The sequence below is a fragment of the Sus scrofa genome, chromosome 7 (genome assembly GCF_000003025.6).
Source record: "Sus scrofa isolate TJ Tabasco breed Duroc chromosome 7, Sscrofa11.1, whole genome shotgun sequence".
Lineage (NCBI taxonomy): Eukaryota > Metazoa > Chordata > Mammalia > Artiodactyla > Suidae > Sus > Sus scrofa.
This window is the reverse complement of record NC_010449.5, coordinates 58550190-58578110: the sequence shown is the minus strand read 5'-3', so window position 1 is coordinate 58578110 and position 27921 is coordinate 58550190. Positions and strand designations below refer to the sequence as shown.

The 27921-nt window shown below is 46.9% G+C and overlaps 1 protein-coding gene, 1 non-coding gene and 1 pseudogene across 7 annotated transcripts; 2 read left to right on the top strand and 1 right to left on the bottom strand.

The window, feature by feature from the left end:
* Positions 217 to 27921, top strand: SCAMP5 (secretory carrier membrane protein 5). 6 transcript variants are annotated; one of them, XM_001924572.4, is made up of 7 exons: positions 217 to 387; positions 18801 to 18855; positions 19582 to 19710; positions 23114 to 23270; positions 24375 to 24476; positions 24873 to 24990; positions 25257 to 27921. In XM_001924572.4, exons 2-7 carry the CDS (start codon positions 18849 to 18851, stop codon positions 25449 to 25451), a joined length of 708 nt encoding a protein of 235 aa, XP_001924607.1. In that variant the 5' UTR covers positions 217 to 387; positions 18801 to 18848; the 3' UTR covers positions 25452 to 27921. The 6 variants fall into 6 exon arrangements, with proteins under 6 accessions (XP_001924607.1, XP_020954700.1, XP_020954697.1 ...); XM_021099041.1 differs by having other exon boundaries at positions 274 to 387; positions 22916 to 23270; XM_021099038.1 differs by lacking the exon at positions 217 to 387 and adding an exon at positions 1232 to 1254.
* LOC100736883 lies at positions 6617 to 8963 on the bottom strand (annotated as a pseudogene).
* Positions 17381 to 17452, top strand: TRNAE-UUC. Its single transcript has one exon. It is a non-coding gene; the product is annotated as a tRNA-Glu (tRNA).

The window sequence follows — 27921 nt, the reverse complement described above, 5'->3', positions numbered from 1 at the left end:
TCTGGTTGTTGGTACCAGACTTCCACTTCTGGGTCTCTTCCTTGACGTCCTCGCCTTGTTCTTTTCCCCTTTGTGCCTGCCGAACACCTGATCCAGCCCTGTCCAGGAACTTAGTGCCTCGGACAGCTCCTGGGAGGTGCAGGGGCAGCCAAGCCTCCTTTCTCGCGAGAACAGGGGAAGCAGCCCTAGAGGAAGCACGAGAATCTCGCGAGAGCGGCTGCTGCAGGCAGGGGCGGCGCGGGCGCGCGCGCGAGGAGCTTGCCTGAGGCTCGCGCGCGCACGCACCCCGCCCCAGCCCTGGAGCGGCTCGCGGCCGGCTCCGCGCCGCATCGCTGGGTTTAGCGCACACAGCGCGGCGGCCTTTCGGCAGCCAAGCGGCAGCGGCGGGTGAGTACCGGGCCTAAAGGCCCAGAGAAAGGCTTTGCAGGGAAGTTGGGCTCAGGGCGAGAGGGGAGTCACCCCATATCCAGCTTTGTACCTCTACACCTCACCTTTGGCTGCAGGGGGCAGGCGGAGCTGAAGAGGTGGAGAGTGGAAGTGACCTTCCCTGCTTGGGGCGGAGGAATAGCGCCCTGGCTGCCCCTTAACCTCCATCATCCCACTCCTGGTTCCCGCAGAGGGAACCCGAGTCTTGGATGACGTAAGACCCCTAGAATCTGGAGCCCGGGCCTTGGGCCCTCCATCCCACCCCCACCCCAGCCCCACCTGGCGTTCCCTGGAAACAGGCTCCCACCTCCTGGGGATGGCGCACTCAGCCTGGGATGGGGGCGCCCGGAGGGAGGGTGACTGTGACCTTCTTTGGGTCCTTCCTCACAAGAGGCGCCTGTAGGTCGACCCAGGTTGTACTTCCTACCCCTCAACCTTTGCCAACCCGAGACAGCGGACCTTTGGACCGCTAGTCTGAGCCGCCGCGGAATTTCATAGGGTGGGTGCATTGGCTTGAGCCAGGGGTCCAGCAGGGGTTTGGGATAGTGTGTTGGGGACGCTGGATGAAGCTTATTCTAACAGTGACAGGAGTCGGTCACGCGGCTGGGGGTGAGCTGTTTGGGAACCCATCCCTGTCTCTGCCTCTGGGAGTTTCAGATCCAGTGGTTGAGAAAACCAAATAGAGTGAGAATTCGCTATCTCAGGCGGTTCAAACCGGTAATGCCCCAACTGCGGGATGAGGTGTTTAGGGAGGGCAAGGCCGACTTTTCCCGTGGACGCCATGAACACAAGGAAAATGGGAGGCAAGAGCCAGGCTTCTTGGAGGAGGTGAGATTTGGATGAGAGGAAGGATAAGAGAGGGGATTTCTGGGGAACAGTCTGGGCAAAGGCATAGAGGTGGGAACTAAGCATAGCTTTGGGGAGCCTGGCCTGTGAGCCCAGCCACGTGATGGTGCCCATGGTGTGGGAGAGTATGGAGAATTTTGCAGTCTGTGCCCTACCTGTTCTGCTTCCAAGAGGCAAGCTTCTGAAAGAGGGAAATTGTTCTTGCAGGGGCATGACTGGCAGAGAGGTTTTGTTAGGGGCTGCACAGATCTTGTTAGTTGAGATTTGATCTGGGTTTGATGAGCTTGAGTTGCTAAGAGAGGACTGTTTCTGGTCATTGGGCCACAGGAAAAGAATCTTCTTAGGTCTAGCAAACCCATGGAGAGTCAGCAGGGTCCTGGGAAGGGAGCTCTGGATGGGGATCTTGGTCTTTGTTCCTGTTTCTTTAACTCTTTCCCTGGCTGGCCACCTCTGAACAAATTGATTCCCCTCTCTGAGTATCTCTTTGCCAGCACCTTTCTCTAGGGATGAAATAATAGGACTAAGTACTGACCTCCCTTGAGGAAGCTGCTTGTTCTAGTTTAGAGCGTCCCTCCCAGTTCTTCTCCCTCTTCCTTTTCCTTTCCTCCCCGCTCCCTCAGCCTTCTTCTCTGTGTCCCTGCCCCCTCCCCATAGCAGTTCCTCTACTGGCTGCACTTCCTTCCTTGCTGACAGCCTGGAGCCTCTATAGGTTTCCTTAAGGAAGTGGGGTACAGCAGGGTTGACAGAAGCTGTGAGCTTAGCCTAATTGGGGGAGGGCATCAGTTGCTCCACTCCCACCCCTTGGGAGGGTGTCCAAGTCTTAAGTAAGAACACAATTAACTGTACTCTGTCCCCTGCCCTGTGCTGGGTCTCTCCTAGAAGCCTATCCACGAGGGAATGAGGATGAGATTGGATGAGAGTGAGTGACACTTGGTGCACAATAACTGGTTCAGAATTAATGCAGTGGGAGGCACAGCAGGGATGTCTGGAAAGGCTTCCCAGAAGAGGTGGGATGTGAGAAAACAGTAATACTTAGAGGAACTGACAGGGCTCTGGTTTATGGTCACTGGAAGCAGAGGAGATGGCTTGATATGATCTGCATGAAGCAGGTCAGCCATGCGGTAGAGGGTAGTGAGTGGGAGGTTTGTAGCTGATTGACACAAGACCTTGATTGCTAGGCACAGGATTAGTAGGGGCTACTGAAGAGTCATCATTAGGACAGTGATATTGCACTGCCAGGTGAGTGCTGTTTTCTGAGGGTGATTCGTAGTTTTAGAACATCAGAGCTGGGGATATGGGACTGGGCATGGGATAAGAGGACCAGACATAGAGCAAAAGGGGAAAGCTTCCAGCTTAGCAGATAGGCTCTGGGCACATAGGAAGAAAATGACCATTTCTATGCAAGGATGGAGGCCTGGTGAGTAGGGAGCCCTGGAACTAATCTGTGAGGTCAGACTAGTCTGATCTGAGGCAGACCTGACACCCTTAGCTCTGCCATGGACCTTGCTCTCTTTACTGTGGGACCTTCTGTCCTCTCAACTTAATAGTAAGAAATGGAATAAATTATAGTCCTTACCAAAATTTCAGTTAGTATTTGATGTCTTATTGATAACTAAGGAGGTACTTCCTTAGACCTCCATCTTTGAGGGGACATGTAGCATCCCCAGTGCCTCCCAACATTATGAAAGACTCTCAGTTGAGGAGTAAATTGCTACTTCTCCCGTTTTGCAGTTTAAGAACTTTGGTTTGCAGAGGCTAATCATTGCTGCATCCCCCATCCCCCACCCCCCCAAAACAAGTATAAAGGCTAAGCCCTGAAATAAGAGCAGAGGAGCCTAGAGCCTTCCATTCCCGTAGCCCTCTGAGCCTCAATTCTCTCTGGGCTAACCATGTACAAACAAGGCACCTTTGCCCTGTGCTTTGGCTCTGAGCACTGGCTTTCCCATCATCTGTACTTTGCTACATTGACTTCTCTATAAGCATGGGCACACCTTTGGGTGACAACCTGGGGACCAGACAGGAGTCAGGTTGGAACCAGGGTTAGAGTCTCCCTTGAAGCTCCTATAGTCTAGTTATTGGCCACCCTCCCCCTACATCTTCTCTTTGTTTTCCTGTAGGACATTAGTGCTCTACTCAGTCTCATGTTCCACATCCCATTATCTCATGAGAGGTGATGCCACCCTTTTTACCAGCTACACCTGAGTCTGGTCATCATTGGCATGTGGCCACCTCCAAAATCTTAAACTCCAGTTTCCTTCTCTGACCACTGTCCAATTTCTGCTTTACCTACTTTGGGACCTCAAGGAGACCTCAAGTTCTCCAACACCTCCATTTTCTCTATTCCACTCGAGTGACACCTTCTGTGTCCTTCCTGGACTCCATGGTATGGGATTTTAATCATTCTCTGGCCCATGCCGTCAGTGACCATGCCACTTTGCCTGTGTATCCCACCCCAGCAGCAGGCCCTCCCAATTCTGTATTCTATGCTCAGAATGTGAAAACCCTTTTATTTATTTATTTATTTTTTAAACAATGTGGAAAACTTCTGGTGGCCTTCACATATTATTAGGGCAGTCTAGTTCTGCTTCCATGGAGGGCCTCAGCTGACCCTCCATTACTTCTAGAAACCCGTTCCTTCTTCCCATCATCTCTCCATTCTGTTTCGTGGGGAGAGTATTCCAAACTTGGACTATTATCCTGAAAACTTTTACTCATGGAGAGGGTTGGTTGTGGGAGGGAGGGGAATATCTATGTAGGAGTTAGAACCAACCCATGTTTCTCCACTTCTTGAATCCCGGTAGAGGGAGGGCTCCTAATCTAATGCACCCACTCTGTGCTATGGATGCTGGCACTTCCTATTCCTGAGCTACCATTGTCCATCAGCTGTTACCCCCTCTATTGTATCTTCAGTCACTCTACTGTTTTCCTTAATACCTTTGTCCCAGCTTATAAAAATGCTCAAGTCTCCTATTGGGAAAATCTTTCTTTTTCTTTTTCTTTTTTTGTCTTTTTAGGGCCGCACCTATGGCATATAGAGTTTCCCAGGCTAGGGGTCGAATTGGAACTGTAGCCACTGGCCTATGCCAGAGCCACAGCAACGCTGGATCCCAGCCGAGTCTGCGACCTACACCACATCTCCCGGCAACGCTGGCTCCTTAAACCACTGAGCAAGGCCAGGGATTGAACCTGTGTCTTCACAGATACTAGTCAGATTCATTTCCAATGAGCCATGACAGGAACTCCCCTAGGAAAAACTTTTCTAACTCTGTGTCTTCCTCTAGCTGCTGCTGTTTTAAACCTATGGCTTTGTCTCACTAGAAACTGATATATGACCATTGTAGAAATATTGAAAAATAAAGATTAAAGAAAGACAACAGTAGTTCTTGTTGTGGCTCAGTGGTTAACTAACTCGACTAGTATCCCTGAGGATGCAGGTTCGATCCCTGGCCTCGCTCAGTCGGTCAGGGGTCTGGCATTGCTGTGAGCTGTGGTGTAGGTTGCCGACATGGCTAAGATCCTGTGTTGCTGTGGCTGTGGCATAGGCTGGCAGCTGTAGCTCTGATTTGATCCCCAGACTGGGAACCTCCATATGCCTTGGGTGTGGCCCTAAAAAGACAAGAAAGAAAGACAGACAGACAACAAATAACTTATAATTTCACTCAGGAGAAATCACTATTAAGCCCTTAGTGTGTGGTGTTTTATTGTTGACACTAACATTCTCTGTGTTGTATTAAAGTCTCAACTGGGTTTTTAGTCTGCTAGACTTGTCCCTCTTCTTCTCCTCATGTTTCCTTATTTCTTGGCAGATGGCCTCTACCCACCAGTCTCTCAAGCTGTGACCTCCTAATTGCCGAGCATCCCATGTCACGCCTGACCACTCCATGGCCATGGACATTGTTGACCTGGTTGGCCAATCATTAAAGAGATTGAGATAACCTGTATTCATTGACATGAAACATTTTCATGAGATATTATTGAGTAGAAAAAAGCAATAATATAAAACAGCATGTATAAAACAATCTTTTTTTTTTGTCTTTTCTAGGGCCACACCCGCGGCATGTGGAGGTTCCCAGGCTAGGAGTCTAATCGGAGCTGTAGCTGCCAGCCTACGCCAGAGCCACAGCAACGCTGGATCCGAGCCGAGTCTGCGACCTACACCACAGCTCATGGCAACGCCAGATCCTTAACCCCTGCTGAGCAAGGCCAGGGATCCAACCTGCTACCTCATCGTTCCTAGTTGGATTCATTAACCACTGAGCCACGACGGGAACTCCCAGAACTTGTATTTTCTACTTTATGCACTTTTTTTTTTTTAAAGTGCAAGTGTTTTTATACATAGCTAAAAAGCAACATATTTTCAGAGTTCCCACTGTGGTTCAGTGGGTTAAGAACCTGACTAGTATCCATGAGGAAGCAGGTTCAATCCCTGGCCTTGCTTAATGGGTTAATAAGGATCTGGTGTTGCCATGAGTTGTGGTGTAGGCTGATTTGAACCCTAGCCCAGGAACTTCATATGCTGCAGGTGTGGCCCTAAAAAGAAGAAAAAACAAAACGAAACAACAAAATCCCCCATATTTTCGTTTTATTTAAAAAATGAGCTTATGTATTTTTTCTATATATTTAAATGTGTTTAAAATTTTTTTTTTTTTTTTTTTTTTTGTCTTTTCTAGGGCTACACCTACGGCATATGGAAGTTCCCAGGCTAGAAGTCTAATTGGATCTGTAGCCACCGGCCTACACCATAGCCACAGCAATGCCAGATCTGAGCCGCGTCTGGGACCTACACCACTGCTCACAGCAATGCGGATCCTTAACCCATTGAGCGAGGCCAGGGATCGAACCTGCAACCTCATGGTTCCTAGTCATATTCATTAACCACTGAGCCATGACAGGAACTCCTTAATTTATTTTTTATTGGCTGCACCTGCGGCATATAGAAGTTCTGGGGCCAGGGATGGAACTTTTGCTACCGCAGTGACCCGAGCCACAGTGGTGACAACACCAGATCCTTAACCACCTGAGCCACCGGGGAGCTCCTATTTTTAATTTTTTTTAACTTGAGGTATAGTTGAATTATAATGTGTTAGTTCAGGTGTACAACACAGTAATTTAGTCTTTTTCAGATTCTTTTCCCTTATAGGTTGTTACAAAGTGTTGAGTATAGTTCCCTGGACTGCAGTAGGTCCTTGTTGGTTATCTATTTTACGCATAGACATATATATATGTTAATCACAACCTCCTAATTTATCCCTCCCCATCCCTTTCCTTTTTGGCAACCAAAATTTTATTTTCTATGTCTGTGGGTCTGTTTCTGTTTTGTAAATAAATTCCTTTGTATCTTTTAAAAAATTATTATTTTTTTGGATTCCACATATAAGTGATATCATATGATATTTGTTTTTCTCCGGCATACTTAGTATGATAATATCTAGGTCTATTCATGTTGCTTATATATTTTTTCTCCTTTAAGGTTTAACTTAAAATTGGCCAAACATCTTGCACAGTCCCTGAGCCAGCCCTGCATCTTGTTTCTTCCCCTGAATGATCACCTTTCCCAGCTCCTCCTGGGCTGCCCTGTTTTTTTGGGTCTACTGCCAGCACCTTCTTGAGGTCAGCAGTTGCTTTGTCCAGGTTCCCAAGAGCAGCCTGGGCAACCCCGCTTTGGTACAAGGCCTTTAAATGGCCAGGGTACCGCTCTAGCACCTGGTCACAGTTCTGGGCTGCCAAATGGGGCTGTCCTAGCAACAAATGTCAGGCACCCAGGTTGGCATGAAGGACAGTTTGTTCTGGAAAGCCAGGTGGTGGTAAAGTCAGCAGCAGTTGAAGAGCTCATCCATAGCATCGGGCAGCCCCTTCAGGGTTCCCAGCTCTAAATAATCCTGTGCCCCTTGCATGTTCTTTCCTGGCCAGGGCCTTTAGCTTCCAGGAGGGCCTCTAGCTCCCAGCGGTCCCGGCTCTGAGACAAGGAGGCCAGTGTGAGTCTGATAGGAAGTCCAGAGCTCCCAGGGAACTGAAGTTCTGCCTCTTCACCTTGACACAATGGACTCCAAGCATGTCTCTATGAGCTCTCCCCAAGTTTCCTCCCTCCCTGGGCCTAACCCCATAGTTAGCTCTGTCCAGCCCTCTGGCGGCCCTGACCCCAAAGGAAATCCTAAAGGCTGTACCCAGCAGTGGGAGCCCAGCTTGGGTTTGTCCAAGTTATGGCCATGAATTAGGATGTTCTTGACAAAGCTCCCATTGGGACAGTATCAGAGTTCAGAAGCTTGAAGGGGCTCTGGCATCTCACTGGCTAATCCATGAGACATCAGAATTTCTTTCAAGTCCAGCAGCCAGCCTTTCAGTTTCTTGAGGATTTTCTAGAATTTGGCTGGCTGGATCTGGGCTTACTCTCAGCTCAGGGAGTTCAATAGAAAGGTCTTGGGGCTGCTGCCTAATCTGAGTAGTTGAGTCAAGGATCTTCCAGGAGTTCTTTTCCCCATCGTTGCGTTTGAGAGGTGTCCTTCTCTCCCACTGGACTGACTGGTGGTGTCTCCATTTGGGTACGTGGTCCCTTCCACCATGGGTGAAGTTTTGGTCAGAAAGATATGGACCAGGTTCAGATCAGCACTTTCTAACCCTGAACTCCAGAGGTTATATTTTTTAAAAGAAGAAGAAAGGAGTCTCTCAGTGGCTGTCAAGATGCCAAGGATAAAGCTCAAATCCTGTCCATGGCCTTCAAGGCCGGGATGACTGAACCCTCCCACCTTTCAGCCCTATTTTTGTCCTTTATTCCCTCCTTCCACACTGGGCTTTATCTGTGCTCTCCTTCTTTCTGTTCCCTGAATATGCCATGCCATTGCTCTCCTGATCGTCATATTGCTTTCCTGGTTCTCTCTTCTTCTGGCCAGCTCTTATTCATCCTTCAGTATTTAGCTCTGACATCGCTTCTACTATGAAGCCCTTCCTGGCTCCTCCAGGATGGACTAGGGAGGTGGTCCTCTGTGTTCCCACACTTTGTAGACTTGCTTTCAGCTTTGTATACGTGTACTGAGCCCTTCTCAGGCTCTGTTGTAATTGCCCATTGCCTTAGCTGCATTTTCTACTCTTACCTCCTCCCTTTCAAATCAAACCTGCCTCTTATTATAGAGAAAATTAAAGCAGACATGTAGGACTCTCACTGTCCTTTCCAAGGCCCCAAACCTTTCCCCTCTGCTTGCATCATGTTCTTTTTCTGCCTGTTAGGATTGAGGCTTCTCATACCTCCTTGCACTGGACCCCCTGCTTCTTCCCCTTTTGCGAACTTGCTCTGTCAATTAACCTCTGCCCCTATTGTGATTGCAACTCTTCCCTGGATCTTTCACTTCCCTAGCTTATTGTCAACTTAAACATCCCTCAGCCATAGTTCCCCCTGGACTTCATACCCCACCCGTGTAGTACCCTATCTCTGTTCTCTTCTAAGGCAGGCTTCTTCAGCATTTGCTCTCAGCTTATGAGTTCAGCTATAAATTTAGCTGCTACTCACTGCACTCCCCCTGCCTCCCAGTTACCACCACCATCAGTGTAGTTCTTGCTGGGGGTCACAGGTGACTTGCTGTTGCTGAGTGTATTGAACATTTTTCAGGAGTTACTATCGTGGCTCAGTGGTTAACAAATCCGACTGGGACCCATGAAGTTGTGAGTTTGATCCCTGGCCTTGCTCAGTGGTTTAAGGATCTGGCATTGCTGTGAGCTGTGGTGTAGGTTGCAGACGCGTCTTGGATCCTGCATTGCTGTGGCTCTGTCGTAGGCTGGTGCCTACAGCTCGGATTAGACCTCTAGCCTGGGACCCTCCATATGCCTCAGGTGCGGCTCTGGAAAAAGACCAAAAAAAAAGACACCATTTTGCAGTCCAGCCTTTTTCATGCTGGACCTCTCAGTGGCATCTGCCACACTTGTCTGTTCTCTTCTCCTGGCTTTGGAGACGTCATGCTCTCCTGGTTTTCCTCCTGCCTCATCAGATGCTCCTGCTTATTCTTTATAGACAGCGCTCATCCTCTTCTGACTTTTCATTTATTTTTTTAAACGAGCAATGCATTTACATGATTCATAATTCAAAAAGATGTCCTAAATTTCATAAATTCTAAGATGAACATTTTGGTATTTCTGAAAACATTTTAATGTCTATGTCTTTAAAATTTTGACATCGTATCATTGTAAGTTGGTGGTATTTTTTCTTTCTTTTGGTAAATGAGATAATGATCTACCTTAAAACTGGTAGTGTTTTGGGAGTTCCCATCGTGGCGCAGTGGTTAACAAATCCTACTAGGGACCATGAGGTTGCGGGTTCAATCCCTGGCTTCACTCAGTGGGTAAGGATCTGGTGTTGCCACGAGCTGTGGTGTAGGTTGCAGACGTGGCTTGGATCTGGTGTTGCTATGGCTGTGGCATAGGTTGGCGGCTATAGTCCTGATTAGACCCCTAGCTTGGGAACCTCCATATGCCATGGGAGTGGCGCTAGAAAAGGTAAAAAGACAAAAAACAAACAAACTGGTAATGTTTTGGCTTTGATGATATAAAGATACATAGTAAAAATTCTTCCTCCCTCCCATTCCACATTGATTCAGTTCTTCTGTCCTCCAGGAACCACAATTATTTTTTTCTTGATGTCCCACTAGAGATTTTTTTTGTCTTTTTAGGGCTGCACCTGCAGCATATGGAAGTTCCCAGGCTAGGGCTGGAATCTGAGCTACTGCTGCTGGCCTACACCACAGCCACAGCAACACGGGATCTGAGCTGCGTCTGCAACCTATACAGCAGCTTACAGTGATGCTGGATCCTTCACCCCACTCAGCGAGGCCAGGGATCGAACCTGAATCCTCGAGAATACTAGTGGGATTCTGATGTGCCACAACGGAAACTCCCCTACTAGAGATTCTTTGTGTATATATTACCAGATGCAACTATATATATTTTTTCCCAACTTAAAAGTATTCGTTTTTATTAAGTGTAATTGATATATATTACTTTCAGGTATATAACATAAAGATATTTGTACAACATAATGATTCTTGTATATATTGTGAAATGATCACCACAATAAATCTAGTTGACATCCATTGCCGCATAAGTTGTGGCATTTTTTTTTTTCTTGTGATGAGAACTTTTAATATTTACTCTCTTTACAACTTTCAAATATGCAGTGCAGTGTTATTAAATATAGTCACCATGCTTTACCTCACATTCCCAGCCCCTGCCTCTGGGAACCACCAATTTTTTTTTTTTTTTTTTTTTTTTTTTTTTTTTTTGTCTTTTTAGGGCTGCACTGAAGACGTACGGAAGTTCCCAGGCTAGGGGTCAATTTGAACTGTAGTTTCCAGCCTACACCACAGCTGCAGCAACATGAGATCCGAGCTGCATCTGCCACATACACCATAGCTCACTGCAACATTGTATCCCCAACCCACTGAGTGAGGCCAGGGATCGAACCTGTGTCCTCATGGATGCTACTCAAGTTTGTTACCACTGAGCCATGATGGGAATTCCCTGGGAACCACCAATTTGTTCTCTATCAATGAACTTGGTCTTTTGTTTATTTAAATTTTGTTTTGTTTTAGATTCCACCTGTAAGTGAGATCATACAGTATTTGTCTTTGTCTGTCTGACCTATTTCACTTAGCATAATGCCCTCCAGATCCATCTTATCACAAATGGCAAACTTTCATTCTTTCTATGTCTTGGCTATTACAATGCTACAGTGAACCTTGGTGGGGGGTACATATATCTTTTCAAGTTAGTGTTTTTATTTTTGGATAAATACCAAGAAATGGGATTGCTGGATCTTATGGTAGTTCTATTTTTAATTTTTGAAAGGAATCTCAATACTGCTTTACATAGTGCACCAATTTATATTCCCATCAACAGTGCACAAACGTTCCATTTTTTTCCACATCCTCCAATGTTTGTTATCTTTCTTTCTTTTTTTTATGACCACACCCATGGCGTATGGAGGTTCCTGGGCCAGGGATTGAATCTGAACCATAGCTGCAGCAATGCCAGATCCTTTAATCCCCCGAACAAGGCCAGGGATAGAACCTGTGTCCTCATGGTTGCTAGTCAGATTCGTTTCTACTGAGCCATGACAGGAATTCCATATCTCATCTTTTTGATAATAGCCATTCTAACAGGTGTGAAGTGATACCTCATTGTGGTTTTGCTCTGCATTGCCCTGATGATCAGTGATGTTGAGCATCTTTTCATGTACCTGTTAGCCATCTGTATGTCTATTTCCCTTTTTATTTTGAAAAATTTCAAAGTTACAAAAAGTTTGAAGAACAGTGCAAGGAACTACGATACTTTACCTAGATTCATCAGCTGTTAAGATTTTGTGACATCTGCTTTATCTGTCAGTATTTTATCTGTCTGTAATTTTTTTTTTCAGAATCATTCAAAAGTTAGTAGCAGACAAGACTTTGTATTTCTAAATACTTGGGTGTGTAGCTCCTAAGAACAAAGATAATCTCCTATGTAACCATAACAAGTAAGAAATTTAACATTGAGCAATGATATCTACTATTTAGTCTGTATTCACATTTCTTACTTGTCTTAAAAGTGTCTTTTATAGCTGTGATTTAAAATTCCACAGAGCTCCTGCTGTGGCACAGTGGCACCAGTGGTGTCTCTGCAGCAACTAGGATGCAGGTTCAATTCCCTGGCCTGGCACAGTGGGTTCAAGGATCCTGCATTGCCATGGTTGTGGCATAGGTTGCAGTTGGTTGCTTGGATCTGATCCCTGGCCCCAAAACTCCATGTGGTGCTGCCAAAAAAGAAAAAAAAAAAAAAAAAGAGAATCTGGGATCCGCTAAAGGATCACTCATTGCATTTTGTTGCATGTCTCTTCAGTCTCCTTTAATTTAGTTGAGTCCCTCTACCAGTTTTTATCTTTCATGACATTAACTTTTGTCTTGGAGAATTTCCCACAATCCAGATTTGTCAGATTGTTTTTTGTTGATATTTTTATTTTTATTTTTATTTTTTGTCTTTTAAGGGTCACACTGTGGCATATGGAGGTTCCTAGGCTAGGGGTCAAATCAGAGCTATAGCTGCCGGTCTACACCACAGCCACAGCAATGACAGATCCGAGCCGCATCTGTGACCTACAGCACAACTCACAGCAATGCCGGATCCTTAACCCACTGAGCGAGGCCAGGGACTGAACCTGCATTCTCATGGATACTAGTCATATTCGTTTCTGCTGAGCCATGATGGGAACTCCCCGATTGAAATTTTTGTGTGTGTGTGTCTTTTTGCCATTTCCAGGGCCACTCCCTTGGCATATGGAGATTCCCAGGCTAGGGGTCTAATCGGAGCTGTAGCCGCCAGCCTACACCTGAGCCATAGCAACTCGGGATCCAAGCCATGTCTGCAACCTACACCACAGCTCACGGCAATGCTGGATCCTTAACCCACTGAGCAAGGCCAGGGATTGAACCTGCATCCTTATGGATACTAGTCATATTCGTTTCTGCTGAGCCATGATGGGAACTCCCCGATTGAATTTTTAATAGTTATTTTCAGATTAAACGTTTTGGCAACAATACTGCATAGATGATCTTGTGTCCTTCTATGTGTATCATCATGAGGCACATCATGTCCTTTCATCTCGATATCAGAAATGCTAAGTTTGGTCACTTGGTTGGCCAGATCTTCTCATTATAGAAGTACCTTTTCTCTCTTGTGATTAATAAATAATTTGAGGGTGACATTCAGTTTGTGTTGTGACTCTGCTCTTCCCAGTCACCTTTCATCCAATGGTTTTAGCAGCCGTTGATAATTCTTGCCTGTATCAGTTCTGACATAGGGGTTGCAAAATGATAATTAAAAAAATTATGTCATTCCTTCTATATTAGAACTTTTCTCCCTCACCCGGGAATTTCATATGCTGAAGGACCATCAAAAGAGGAAAAAAAAAAAAAGAAAAAAAAAAAAAGGAACTTTCTTTCCCTCCTCCTTTTCTTTTGTGTATCATCATGGACTTGCTTATTCTTTTCATTTGCTGTGTTATAATATAATACTGACATTAAGCTTTTTTTTTTTCTCCAGCTTTTTCTTTTGAAAACTTTAAAGTTGAAAGAGTAGTACAAGGGACACTCATATAACTTCACCCAGATTCACCAATTGTTAACATTTGCCATTTGCTTTGACTCTGTCTGTATCTGTCCATCCATCATTTATTTTCTGAACTATTCGAAGATTGTTTCAGACATCATGACACTTAACCCCTAAGTACCTGAGCACATATTTTCTAAGAAAAGGGGCATTTTCCTACATGACCTCAATAACATTATCATTACCAAGAAATGTAACATAGGCACAAAATATTATCTAGGGTCTGTATTCAAGTTTCCTCTGATATCCCATTGATTTCCTCTTGAACTAGGATCCAGTCATGTTTACACATCAGTTTTTGTTGCCATGTATCTTTAGTCCCTTTTATTTTAAAGAATCTTTTAATTTTATTTATTTATTTATTTTTTAGCATGTTGGCATTTTTTACATTCCAGGCCAGTTTATAGAATGCTCCATAACTTGGATTTGTCTGATTTTTTCTTTTTTTGGGGGGGAGGTGCACCCACAGCATACAGAAGTTCCCAGGCTAAGGGCAAATCAGAGCTGTAGCCACCAGCCTTCGCCACAGCCACAGCAATGCCAGATCCAAGCCACATCCATGACCTATGCCACAGCTCTCGGCAGCACCAGATACCTAACCCATTGATCGAGGCCAGGGATCAAACTCACATCCTCATGGATACTATTCTGGTTCTTTACTTGCTGAGCCACAACAGGAACTCCTGATTGTTTCTTATGATTAGAAACACGTTAAACATTTTGGGCAGAAATACTACCTAGGTGATGCTGTACTCCTCTGGGTGCCTCACACTGAGGGGCCAGAATTTGATCATCTCGTTAAGGTGGCCTGTCAGCTTTCTTCACAGTGAAAAAAAGAACTTTTTTCACGGATTCGTTTCTGATGAGCCGCGACGGGAACTCCCCTCTTTTGTAATTAGTAAGTCATTTTTGAGGTTCTGACTCTCTTAAAGATTTAGCAGTTATTGATGATCATTATCTGTATCAGCTATTACATTCATGATTGCAAAATTAGGAGATTTTCTAATTCTGTCACTCCTACATTCATAGGTAGCATTCTCCTGCAAAAAGAGCTTTCTTTCTTCCTTCTCCCTTCCCTTTAAAAATAAGATGTCACTTTGGACCCATGGATTATTTTCTAAACTCAGTATGTTATATTACTGCCATTATTTTTTAAAATTACTTAATGAATTTTATTACATTTATAGGTGTTACTGCCATTATTTTTGATGCTCTTAATTATCCTAAATTTGGCTGGTGGTAGCCCCTTCAAACTGGTGTCCTTTTGACATACTCTAATTAATTGAATTCCTGCTTGTTTCTGGCATCACAAGATGTTCTAGGCTAATGTTGCATTTCCTTGTCTTGGCTTGGGATGGGCCACATATTTTCAAAGTCATGAGTTCATATTGATGTCTCCAATTGAAATTCAACATCACAGGACTCTTTCTTACCTTTCTTTTTTTTTTAGGCTGTACCTGTGTCCTATGGAAGTTCCCAGGCTAGGGGTTGAATCGGAGCTGCAGCTGCTGGCCTACACCACAGCCACAGCAATGCCAGTTCCAAGCCTTGTCTGCGACCTACACCACAGCTTGTGGCAACACTGGATCCTTAACCCACCAAGTGGGGCCAGGGATCGAACCCCTGTCCTCGTGGATACTAGCTGGGTTCATTACCATGGAGCCATACGGGAACTCCTCTTTCTTACCTTTCTATGTTCCATATTCTGTCTCCATATCTAATATTGAGAACCCAGGTGGCAACAACATAAACACATTCACTCCCATGTTCTCTGCTGCAGTACAGGTGACACAGGTTCATAATCACCACACTAGGACCAACAGTAACAGTAAACCTGCTAAAATTTCCCATTTCTTTCCAGTTGATTTTGCTTTTTTTTTTGGAGAGTGCATCCGGATTTGAACCATGTTTTTTGCTCTTGAGATATATCCCTCTAAAAGAACACAAAGTGCTGAGATCAAGTCACTTGGCTAGTTTTTTTTCCCTGTGTGATTGTGTTATCAATTTGCTGTGCAAACAGCTTCATTTCTTTTTGTTTATTTCAATTTTACACTTTCATTTCCTGCCTTTTTTTTTTTTTTTTTTTTTTTTTTTTTTCCTTTTTCTTTTTTGGCTGCCTCGAGACACATGGAGTTCCCAGGCCAGGGATTAGATCTGAGCCCTGGAGTTCCCGTCGTGGCGCAGTGGTTAACGAATCCGACTAGGAACCATGAGGTTGCGGGTTCGGTCCCTGCCCTTGCTCAGTGGGTTAACGATCCGGTGTTGCCGTGAGCTGTGGTGTAGGTTGCAGACGTGGCTCGGATCCTGCGTTGCTGTGGCTCTGGCGTAGGCTGGTGGCCACAGCTCCGATTAGACCCCTAGCCTGGGAACCTCCATATGCCGCGGGAGTGGCCCAAGAAATAGCAAAAAAAGACAAAAAAAAAAAAAAAAAAAAAAAAAAAGATCTGAGCCCTGGTTGTGACCAATGCTGCAGCCGCAGCAACACTAGATCCTTAATACATGGTGCTGGGCCTGGGACCGAACCTGCATCCTGGCACTGAAGAGACGCTGCCAATCCTGTTGTGCCACAGCAGGAACTCCTAGGCTTTCATTTCTTTCTGGTATAAGCTTTTTGAGTACGTAAGACATTGTGTGTAGAAAGAATATAAAAGCCTTTAACCCGAGAAGTTTCACTACTCAACTAGCCCTTCCATCATTTAGGTGACCATTTCATTAGTTTCTTGTTTACTCTTCCTTTATTTTTCTTGCCAAAACAACCAAACTTACACACATATTCTTATTTCTCCTTTTTTTACTTAAAAGTAGTGTACTATTCATACTTGTTTTAATTTTTTATTTTATTTTTTCACTTAACAGTATGTCCTAGGAGTTCCTGTTGTGGCTCAGCAGGTTAAGAACCCGACTAGTGTCCATCAGGATTTGGGTTCGGTCCCTGGTCCTGCTCAGTGGGTTAGAGGATTGGGCATTGCTGTGAGCAGTGATGTAGGTTGCAGATGTGGCTTGGATCTGGCGTGGCTGTGGCTGTGGCTTAGGCTGGCAGCTGCAGCTCTGATTGGACCCCTAGCCTGGGAACTTCCATATGCTACAGGTGCAGCCGTAAAAAAGCAAAAACAAACGAAACCCCAGTATGTCCTGGAAGTCATCCTGTAGCAGTTCGTAGAGATCATCTTTATTCTTTTGGAGATCATCTATATAGTACTCCATTGAATGGTGTGCCGTAGTTTACTCAAATGGTTGCATTTAGGTTGCTTCCAACATTTATTATTGCAAAATAGCGTCATGCTGAATAACTTGTATCTGTTGTTTCTTATTTGTGGGTAGATAACATGAACTAGGATTCTGGAGACAAAAAAAATTTTTAGTCTCCTTTCCTCTCCTTTTTTTCTTCACTATGAAAGATAGCATACTATGTAAACTAAGATATGTCTTGCAGTTTTTCAACTACTTGTAATTGTGGAGATCTTTCCATATCAGTATTTTAAAATTTAATTATACTATTTATTTAAGCAGTCCCCTGTTGATAGACAAACCAATTGTTTCCAATTTTTTGGTATTATAAACAATGCCACAATTAATGTAGCTGTGTCAGAGGATCATTTCATGCGTGTCTTGTGCCTGTCTTTTCCATTTGTGGTGGATGTTGTTAGGTTTTTCTATCTGTATTTGATGTTATATCACAAAGGGACCACAAATGTGATAATTGTCAAACTTAATTGGATCCAGAGGAATTTTAGTGAAACTCTAGGAGGGTTTGTTTTTCTTTTAAAGCAAACTTTTAATTGAAATATAACACTTAGGAAAGTACACAAATTGTAATTACATGCTTGAGGAATTTTCACAAAATCAATACCTCTGTGTCTCCCGCACCCAGATCCAGGAACAGACCAGCACCCCAGATGCTTGTGTTCCCTTAAGGGTAATATTATCCTGCCTTCTAACACCATAGATTTGTTTTACTTGATTGAAACATAGAAATCTCAGGAGTTCCCAGGTGGTCTAGTGGTTAAGACTCAGCTCTTTCACTGCTGTTGCCCAGGTTCAATTCCTGCTCTGGGAACTGAGATCCCACATCAAGCCACTGCATGCTGTGGCCAAAAATAAATAAACATAGACATCTCTGCCAAACTTTTAGGTGTTGCATTGCCTTAATGTTTGGCCATAGACCATTTTCTGTTTTTTCATTATATCTTTAGCTATCTACCAAAGTTACTGTTCTAGTAAAATGATCTCATTCACTTCCTTAGCCTTAACTCACCTACCATTATCTTGTGCATGCCTCCACGTAGACCTTCTGCTGAACTCCTGACTCAAATATTTCCAGAGCCTACAAGGCAGCCCTCCCTAGGGGGGTGGGGTATCTGGGGGGTGGGGTCTCACAGCACCTCAGACTCAGAATGCTCATAATACAGCTGCTTTTTTCCCCTGGGACCCTGTGCATCTTCTCAGGGCTGCTTCCCATGATGGGGCTTTCAGTAAACAGCCCCACCATCTACTCAGGGAGTCTTCATGATGCCCCCCCCCCCCGCCATGCTTCCAGTCCACTTCGGGGCTCCTTCCACCTTGCCTAAGTGCCTTAAGAATCATATGCTGCCCACCTCAGCCCTCCAGCCTCCTCTCCTGCTACATCCCCGTGCACTCTCTGCTTTGGCCACAGTGGTTTTCTTTCTTGTAAAAGTGTGAGGCTCTTTCCTGTATCTGTGCCTGCTTTCCCCTCTGCCCAGGAGGCTGCCCTGCCTCCGGCAACTCCTCTGTATTCTCCCCTTACAACTTACATTTAATTTCCATGGCTCCCCAGACGAGATCACCTAATATATGCTGTGGATGTTTTTATAGCCATCCTTCCCTTCTGTCTTGTTCACTGCAAAGTTTATTGACTGTTTCATGCCAAGGGCAGGAACCACATCAGTCTTATTCATGCTGTCTCCCCAGTGCCTGGCAGATTATAAATGTTCAAGAAGTGAACACATGACCAAAGGCAAAGGCAGGAGGAGAGCCCAGCTTGTGACTGAGGCCAGGGCTCTGCTGTGCTCAAGGTCAAGAATAGAATTTCTCCTTTCAGAGGTTCCCCTCACACCTCAGTCACTTGACTTACCCTCCCAGGTTCCTTTCCTGCCCTCAGATGGGATTTTCTTTTCTTTTTTCTTTAAAAACTTTTTTTTAATTGTGGTTGATTTACAATGGTCTGTCAAGGGATTTTTCTGAAGGTAGATTTTATGCCTGAAGGCAGAGGGTGGGCGTCCCCGGAAGGATGTAGCTGGTGGAATGGTGGCTCTGTGAGGTGGGCGCTGCCTCCGGGAATGTCAGACGGCTCCTGCCTCAGGGAGTTTCCAGCCTGGCTGGGGCTGAGAGAGGGACTGGGTTGGGTAGGCCATGATCCTCAACCTTCTCTCATTCTTTCTTTCCAGTTTAGGGCAAAGAGCCGTGGATAGGCTGCTGGGCCAGCTGGTACCATCATGGCAGGTAAGGAGAGGGTGGGCCATGTGGGTAGGAATGACAGTGAACATAGGGTGGGTCCCTTTATGCTCCCTAGTTTTTAGAAGTCAGGTTCTTTCTGTCCTGCCCTCAGATTTCCCCTGGCTCCCCACCGAGGCCTGTCTGTCTGAGACCCTCACTTTCTAGCCCTGTGTCAGGCCCCTGACCTTGGGGCCTGAGGATAGAGCATCCTGATGCCTGGTCCTACTGTCCATTTGACTGAGCAGCTCAGACCTTGTCACCATACTCTCTAATGTTCCGAGGTCTTTTCCTTCTGGTTTTTGAGTTGTATGGCTTCCAAAGGCTCAGAGCTGGAGGGACCTTTAGGGACTCTCTAGTTTGACACCTACCCCACTGGATAAACTGAGGTCTGGAGGGGACTCACCAAGAGCATGAATGTTGGAGTAGAGGATGGAACCCATGTCTCCAGACTCATCATCCCACTTCCTCAGCCTAGAACTGGCCTCCCTGCTGAAGAGGGTGCCACACCCCTGATGGACAGTGTTTACTATTTTTATTCTTCTGAGAGACAGTGACACTGCCTCAGGGATATTTTGGGAGACCCGAGGAAGCAGGGGCACCTGGGTGAGGAGAGCAAAGTGGCCTATGGCCACAGGGGCAAGAGTGCAGCCCAGGCTGGGGAAAGAATGATCATATTGGATTGTCGGGAGGGGAACATTCAAGGTGATACTATGTGATGTGCCTTGTCCACAGAGAAAGTGAACAACTTCCCACCGTTGCCCAAATTCATCCCGCTCAAGCCATGTTTCTACCAAGACTTTGAGGCAGATATCCCTCCCCAGCATCTCAGCATGACCAAGCGCCTCTACTACCTCTGGATGTGTGAGTGCTGTGGGGTAGGCGTGGGGTGGGCCAGAGCTGGCGGGAGGGATAGGGGGAAGGCTGATGGGTGCTGGCATTGGGATGGGGTGTCCCCAGGCCCAGTGTCCTTTAGCCCTGCTTGTAGTATCTGCATGGGCCAGTGAGCCTTTTCCTGCCAGACTCCTGCAGGCTCCTCTCCAGGGCCAGCTCCCCAGCTGGGCCTCAGTTTCCCTCAACCCCCCATCTAGGCCTCTTCCGGTCGCCCTCACACAGAGCACATGGGTAGGGTCTGTCATGGTGTAATTGCTCACTCTTCCTCTCCCTTCGCCTTCCCATTGGAGTGGTTTTCCAGGGAACCTCTTGAGACTGCCTCAGGATTCTGGGTTTGGCGAGAAATCCCCTCTCTCACAGCCTCATTTTTCCTTGCTTTCTCTGGAAGATTTCTCAGAAAGATTATTCAACTGGGAATTAGGAAATACTGGAGCAAGCCTTGCTGGTCACTTCTCAAGTATCTGGTTCCTCATTTGTAGGAGAAGGTATTGGCTCAGTGATTGCTGTGGTCCCATGTAGCTCTGTTAAGAGTCTAGAGTTCTAATGTTCTAAGATTTTGAGGTTGAGAATTTAAAGTCTCCAGTTTCTGATGGTCTGTGGCAGGTTGGTGGGGAAAGTGTCATCTTAGGGAGCTGGGGCTTGGCTGTACTCAGGCTGGTCACAGGTGCCTCTTAGGCATGTGCAAGGAGGCAGGCTGGCTGTCCTGTGCAGTACTGGTCCCAAGGAGCCCCAGATGCTTGCAGTGTGACCCCAGCCAGGGTCTGCCACGTGTGATGTCACCTGGAGCCAGGGTTGCGCTCACCTGGGGAGATGATTGATGGACCAGGAAGGGGTGGGGAATGCCATCTTTGCAGTGGGTCCTTCATAAAATGCTAGAAAGAATAGATGGACTCAGTGCCGAGTCCCAATTTGGCTTTTGGGTGGAGAAGGGAGTTTTCCCCATATAACACAAAAAAAGGAAGGGATGGGGCAGGAGTGTGTAGGTCTGTAGATGTTGGGAAAAAAAATGAGAAGGTTGCTTCTGGTGGCTCCCATTTTTTCCTGTCATATATGCTGTAGAAGTGGGGATAAGAACTTTGAGGAGAGTGGGATTAGAATGAGAGCACTTTGTGGATAGAGGGTGAGGACCCTATCAAAAGAAACATGACCACTAAGATTTCTGGGTCATGCACAGGGTCCACTTGAGGTTGGCTGCCATGAATTTATAGTCTCTATGGGGCTAGTTTTTTTCCTAGCAACATTCAGTTCACATACAGATAGGAGATGTGTTCATCCAGCATGAGTGTGACCAGAAGAAAAGGCAGGGAAGGGAATAAGAAAATGAGTGTAATGGGAGTTCTTTTGTGGCACAGTGGGTTAAGGATCCAGTGTTGTCACTGCAGTGGCCTTGGTCACTACTCTGTTTTGGGCTCAATCTCCGGCCCAGGAACATCCACATGTGGTGGGTGTGGCCAAAAAAAAAAAAAAGGAGTTCCTATTGTAGCTCATGGGGTTAAGAACCCAATGTAGTCTCCATGAGGATGTGATTTCGATCTCTCGCCTCACTCAGTGGGTTAAGGATCTGGCTTTGGCACAAGCTATGGCATAGGTTGCAAATGCAGCTTGGCTCTGGCATTTCTGGGACTGTGGCTTAGACCTGCAGCTGCAGCTTTGGTTCAGCTCCTAACCTGGGAACTTCCATATGCTGTAGGCATGGCTGCAAAAAGAAAATAAAATGAATGGAATAGATTATAAATCAAAGCTGGATAAAGAGGGAAGTAGAGATGGAAAAAAGCTGATGGCTAGAGAGAGAGTAGCCAGGTCAATGGATGTTTGTGCCAAAGAGGTAGTAGAATAATTATGGCAGAGGAATTAGGTCAAATGAGCTGGAGAGAGGTAGGGCTGGGAAGAGAGATGTAAACCAATATAAAAAGAAGTTAATGTCTGTTCTATGTAAAGAGCAAAAAAAAAAAAAATCAGAACACCAAGGTTCTAGGAAATTTGGAGGGAATAAAGGGAGATGGAGGAAACACAGCTGCAACTGACAGAAATGATTATTCTTGTTGTGAGGGGGCCTGAGATGGGTGTACCTGCACAGGTGACAGCATTGTCAGGCCAGACTTGGGGAGCACTAGCTCTGGGCTCTGGGAACACTGCCTCTGAGAAGATCTCATCCAGGAGCTGGATTTAAGAGCTATAAATATCTTCCTAAGTCCTCACCAGGTGCCTGCCGGATGCTTTGCTCCCAAGGAAATATATATAACCCTTGAGATGCTTAAGGATTCTATTCAGAAGCCAAGGCCATAGATGCCTGGCTGTTTGAGGCCAAGATTAAGCCTTCCTTCCTTTGTTTATTCAGCAAGTCTTAGTGGAACCTTAAAGGGACTCAGTCTAATGTTCGAGGAAGGGAGCATCCTTAATGTCAGATGACCTGGGTATGTGTTGGTGCTGGCATCAGATGAGGAGACTCGAAGTCCCTGCTGGTTATGACTCAGTGATACAGATATTTGGAGGTTGAGCTAGATTATGTGGACACAGAGGAGAGGGAGCCTGGGTCTTGCTCTTGGGGAGCTTCTAGTTTGGTTGATGGGATTTGTACTTGGGGACATATGAGAGCAGCCCAAGTCTGCAGGAGGTTGGAGGGATAGGAGTTGAGTAAGGCTGCAGAAGTGAAAGAAGGAGAATGGAGGAGGTGGCATGATAGTTGTCTAAGAAATGGATTAAAGAAAGACTGAGATCCCAGCCAGTGGTGCTGCCCTATTGAAATGCAGGGCAGATGTAAAATGGCTTACAGAGACGTTTCCACAAGGCCTTTTACTTTCCCCTTTTCCTGCCCTACCTTGTAAGAGAAGATGGATGATGGGTTTCCTGTGCCTTGGATTTGACAATTGCTGTGGATCTGGGGGGGTCAAGGGCTGAGGCCATTCTTATAAGGAGAAGAGCATTTCTGCCACGCTGAGGCTTTGGGGCCCTGCAGAAGGGCTTGCTGGGCCGAGGCTCTAGGTTCCTGTTCTGGAGACTCTTTGTTCTCTAGATTTCTCAGATCCCCAGGAATGGGTGTAGGGAGGGGGTTGGTCTAAGCTCCTAGTTTTCTTTCTTACATTCTGTACTCCCTCTGTGTGTGTATGTGTATGTATGTCTTGTGTATCTGTGTGTGTATTCACTGATGTGGCCTGTGTGTTTGAATCCGTATAAGTGTGGTTTGTGTGTGTGTTTGTGTGTATCTGCATCTTTCTGTGCTTGTGCTGATTGCCTGTGTTTGATTGTGGGTCTGTGATGAGGTATGTCTTTGTGTGTCCATGTCTGGGTGCTCGTGTATTTCTGCATGGGCCTTGGTGTCTGTATGTGTGTCTGGTGTCTGTCTCTGTGTGTGCATGTACTCCTGGGTCTGCAGTGAATAGCGTCACGCTGGCCGTGAACCTGGTGGGCTGTCTCGCGTGGCTGATCGGAGGCGGGGGAGCCACCAACTTTGGCCTCGCCTTTCTCTGGCTCATCCTCTTCACACCCTGCTCCTACGTCTGCTGGTTTCGGCCCATTTACAAGGCCTTCAAGTAAGTGATTGATGTTAAACCCCAGCTCCTAACCCTGTCTCTTTGCCCATCTCCCCTGTTTATTCTTTATATATTTTCCTCACTCTTTTTTTTTTGCTTTTTAGGGCCACACCTGCAGCATATGGAGGTTCCCCGGCTAGGGGTTGAATTACAGGTAGAACTGCTGGCCTATACCACAGCCACAGCAATGCAGGATCCTAGCTGAGTCTGCCAACTACACCACAGCCCGTGGCAACACTGGATCATTAATGCACTGAGCAAGGCCAGGTATTGAACCTGCATCCTCATGGATGCTAGTCAGATTCGTTAACTGCTGAGCCATGACGGGAACTCCAGGGCATCTATCTTGATGGAGCTGCCCATCCTTGTAACATGGGGCTAGCTGCTTTGGTGCCAAATCAACTGTATCTATCCATGTGCCACTGACACTATTTATATGCTTAATGAGGTCATCCAACTCTGTGCCAAAGGGACTACCCACCCATCTAACAGTGGGACTAGCTTTCTTGGTGCCAGTGGAGGTCTACTTTGTGTCAAATGGGATTTTCAAGTCTTTGTGCCAATGGGACAACAAGGCTGTCTGTCTTGGTGGTGCCAGTGGAGTATCCATCCAGTGGGGCCTCAGATATCTTTGCTGGTCAGATCTGTCCATCTATGTGCCAGTTAGAGTATAATCTTGGTGCCAGTAGGGTGTCCATTCTTATGCCAATGGCACTTTCTGTCTTATTGGACCATCCACCCATGTACCAGTGGAACTAGATGTCTTGGTGCCAGAAGGGTTGTCCAACCCTTTGACCATGGTCATCTATTCCTGCCACAATGGACCCAGCTATTTCTGTGCCATTGGGGCCAACCATTCATGTACCAGTGAGTGGTCCATTCATGAGATCTCTCCCTATGAAATGTTGTACCCATAGGCCTCACATGTGGAAACTTGCAGTGATCCATGGGTAAATGCTGTCCCATTTTGGCCTTTCAATTAAGACTTTTAAATGTCTTCTGTCCGTTGTGTACTCACTTAAACTTGGAGAGGCTTGGACATCTTGAAGGCAGGGAAGCCCTGGCCGTCTGCCCAGGTGACAGGAGTCATCTCCTCTGTTTCAGGACTGACAGCTCCTTCAGCTTCATGGCATTCTTCTTCACCTTCATGGCCCAGCTGGTCATCAGCATCATCCAGGCTGTGGGCATCCCAGGCTGGGGTGTCTGGTAAGAGACTAGGGTGTTGCGGACTGATCCAGGGCTGTCATGGGTGGCCCTGGGATGTGTCCATTGCTACTTCTGGTGTGCTAAGCTGCCTATCCTCTGGGGACACCATGAGTTATTGGAAGTGTAAAAGAATCCAAGATAGTTTAGTAGATATGGCCATAGCATCAGAGGGGAAGGAGAACCAGCATCGTGAGATAACCTGAGGGAAGGAAGCTTTATGTCTCAGGAGCTTGTTTCCTGAGCCAAGGGTTCTTCATGAGCCCCTGACACAGGGCCTTTGCATCCAATGATATGGTCTCTCCCTGTGACAATGAGATGGTCCCTCACCTGTAGTGGGGTGGCTCCTGGATACCCCTCACCCTGCCAGGCAGCCCCACAGCTGTCCTCTTTCTGCAGCGGCTGGATTGCCACCATCTCCTTCTTCGGAACGAATGTTGGCTCAGCAGTGGTGATGCTTATTCCCACCATCATGTTCACAGTTATGGCTGTCTTTTCCTTCATTGCCCTCAGCATGGTATGTGGTCACCTCAAGGGTCAGAGGGTGGCATTGGGAAGGGACTGTGGTTGGTAACAACCCGTCTTCCAAGTTATAGGAAGACCCAGAGGTCTTCTAAGGGATTCACTTTGGAACGGCTTTGGTGGACTCTGCTCCCCGTGCATAGGGAATGGGTGGGAGGGAGGATTGGCTTTTGCAGTGACTTGTTTCTGGCTCCCATGTCTTTCCTGGGTGGGCTGCTTCTTCCCTTTGATTAACGCTTCTTTGTGCTCCTCTTGCTGCAGGTTCATAAATTCTACCGAGGCAGTGGGGGGAGTTTCAGCAAAGCTCAGGAGGAGTGGACCACGGGGGCGTGGAAGAACCCACACGTGCAGCAGGCAGCTCAGAATGCAGCCATGGGGGCGGCGCAGGGTGCCATGAACCAGCCGCAGACTCAGTATTCCACCACCCCCAACTACACGTACTCCAATGAGATGTGAACCAACTGAGCCTACTGGGAGCTGGCTAGGGGCCTGTGGGACAGGGGCTCAAGCCACACGGTCTGTTGTGGTGACCAAGCAGGGTTCCCCCTTCCCTTTTTCTCCTTCCTGACTTTGTACAAAGAATCAGAGTTATATATATATATATATATGTATATGTATATTCTCCCCCTCCCCCACCCCGCCGCCACACCCTTTGGATTCTGCTCTCAGCACTCTGAGAGCTGTGGGCTGCACGTGGACCTGTCCCGTGCAGTGGTAGTTGTGTCTTTGTTCCCTTGTGAATAGTGTGTAGTGGAGGTCTCTGTTGTTGTGGTGCTAGATGTGTGTTTAGAACTAAACCAGCCCCCCATCCTCCACCAGGCTGCCCCCTCTGACCTTCGCCCATAGCAGAAAGCCTGGCCACTCCCAAGGGTTATGAGCTGAAACTGTTTCCACTTTTGGTCTTACTGGGAAGCAACAATATTTAGTACTCATGGGGCTGGTAGGTGGAAGGGTGGGGACCTGCAGGGGATCTTCCCTTGCTCCTTCCTGTCTGGCTTTCCCCACCCTAACCTCCTTCCCCTGTTCTCCTTTCCTGCTGTCAGATTCCTAAGGTCTCTTCTCCCACCCAGGTCTCTCTCTTCCCCATGTAGCTTTTCTTTGTCTCTCCAAGGCTGAGTGTCCCAGTTGTATCTGCTCCTGAGACTGAGACCATTCCTAGATCAAGGAAGCAGATGGGAACTGAGTCTTAGCCCTGATGTGGAAGGGCACAGAGCTGGAGGTGCAGTACCTGACTCCCAGGGAATGGAAATGCAAGGCAGGATCCTCTCTTCCCGGCCTTGCCTTCCCCTCCCCTTCCCAGAGCCCCCTTGAGCTCCTCTGCCTGTGTCCCTCCCCATACTCTTGGCTGCTTTGGCCTGATTCTCCTACCCTCTGCCTACTGTGTACTAGGTGGCATCTGCCATTCATGAGGGCAGATTCCACTGCCTTCCCTGAAGAGCTAAATAGTGTCTAGGCAATTTTCAGATGTAAAAATACTGCTGGAGCAGAGGGTATATAAATAATTACTGGTTCCTGGGTGATGTCTGGTTGGCCCAAGGCCACTAGGCAGGTGCTAGGTGTCTCTAAATGACCAGTGGTTTTCTGGAAGCAATCGCTGTTCTGTTTGGGTTTGATAGAAAGGACAGGCTCAGAGGGCTGGGCTGGGAGGGAAGATCAGAGGAGAAGGCAGGCAGGGCCCTGTGGGAGGGGATCATGTGTCCCTTGACCCCAGCTTTCTCTTCGTCATAGGGCAGTTCTGGGCACTTGAGCTCAAGGCCCAGGAAGAAGCCAGGCCCAATCCTACATGCAAGGACAATGATGGCAATGGGATTTCAGGTTAGGTGGGGTGGGAGGGGAGGCACTCTGGCTCTTGTTTTTCTTTTTTTTTTTTTCTCTTTTTTTAAATCAGATCAAGATCCCTTGCTCCCCTCTGCCTACCAGACTTGGTTCTTGGCCCTTCCTCCCCCTGTCAGAACTTCCTTTCCCTCCCAGGACAGTGATTGCAGGCCTATGGGGCTGTTCTATTCCAGGCATTGTGAGAATATTGCTGGTAGAGGCACTGGCTCTTTCAGAGACCTGGAGGGGAGTGGGATCTCATGCAAGGAGCAACTGCTCATTTCTCACTCACTGCCCCCACCTCCTACCTGGGCTACTTGGCTTGAAAAACCAAACACTACCTGGCCACTTTGGGTGGCTCCAGCTTAGAACACAACACCTGGATTTCCAGGTGCCATCCTGAACTTTGAGCTCCAGATACTTTGTTTTCTTATACAGGGAGCCAGGGCCTCTGGGAAGTTCTCTTCCTAATGGTCAGAGTGTGATTGACTCTTTACTCACTACCACTCTCTCTCTGGAAAGCACAGCCCCAGGTACCTAAAAAGAGACCCTAGGTCTAGGTTCTTCCTCCCCTTTCTTCTTCCCTAGCCCAGACCTCTGGCTACCTTTATCTCAGTCTCTTTGGTAGCTCCAAGAGTCCTGTGGTCCAGCTGCCAGCCCAGCATCCTTGAAATGTTGGATGCTCTCTCCAATCAATTTCCTGTCCTACCTGCCTTTCCTCTTTCCTGGCTCAGACCTATATGGCCATGATCTGGTTCTGCCCTTGGGAAAACCTGCTACCTGTGGGCAGCCCAGCTTGTCCAGGTTCTGGGATGCTGCATCTCCTGGCAACTATGCATTTTCCTGGGAAGGGAACCAATATGAGAAGTGGGGCTGGGCACAGATTCATCTCTGCTGGATGGCCTGGCATGAGGGTGGAGGAAGGCCCCGAGAATCCTCAGATCTGTGGCCAGCCAGTGACCTGCTTTTGCGTTCTGCTGGTGCCCATTGCCCTTCTTTGTTTCTGGGAGACACAGACCATTCTCCATCTGGCAGTTGATCTGCTGAGCCAATGTATCTGTCTGTGATAACTGAGTGAACCATAATAAAGGGGAACATTTGGCCCTCTGTG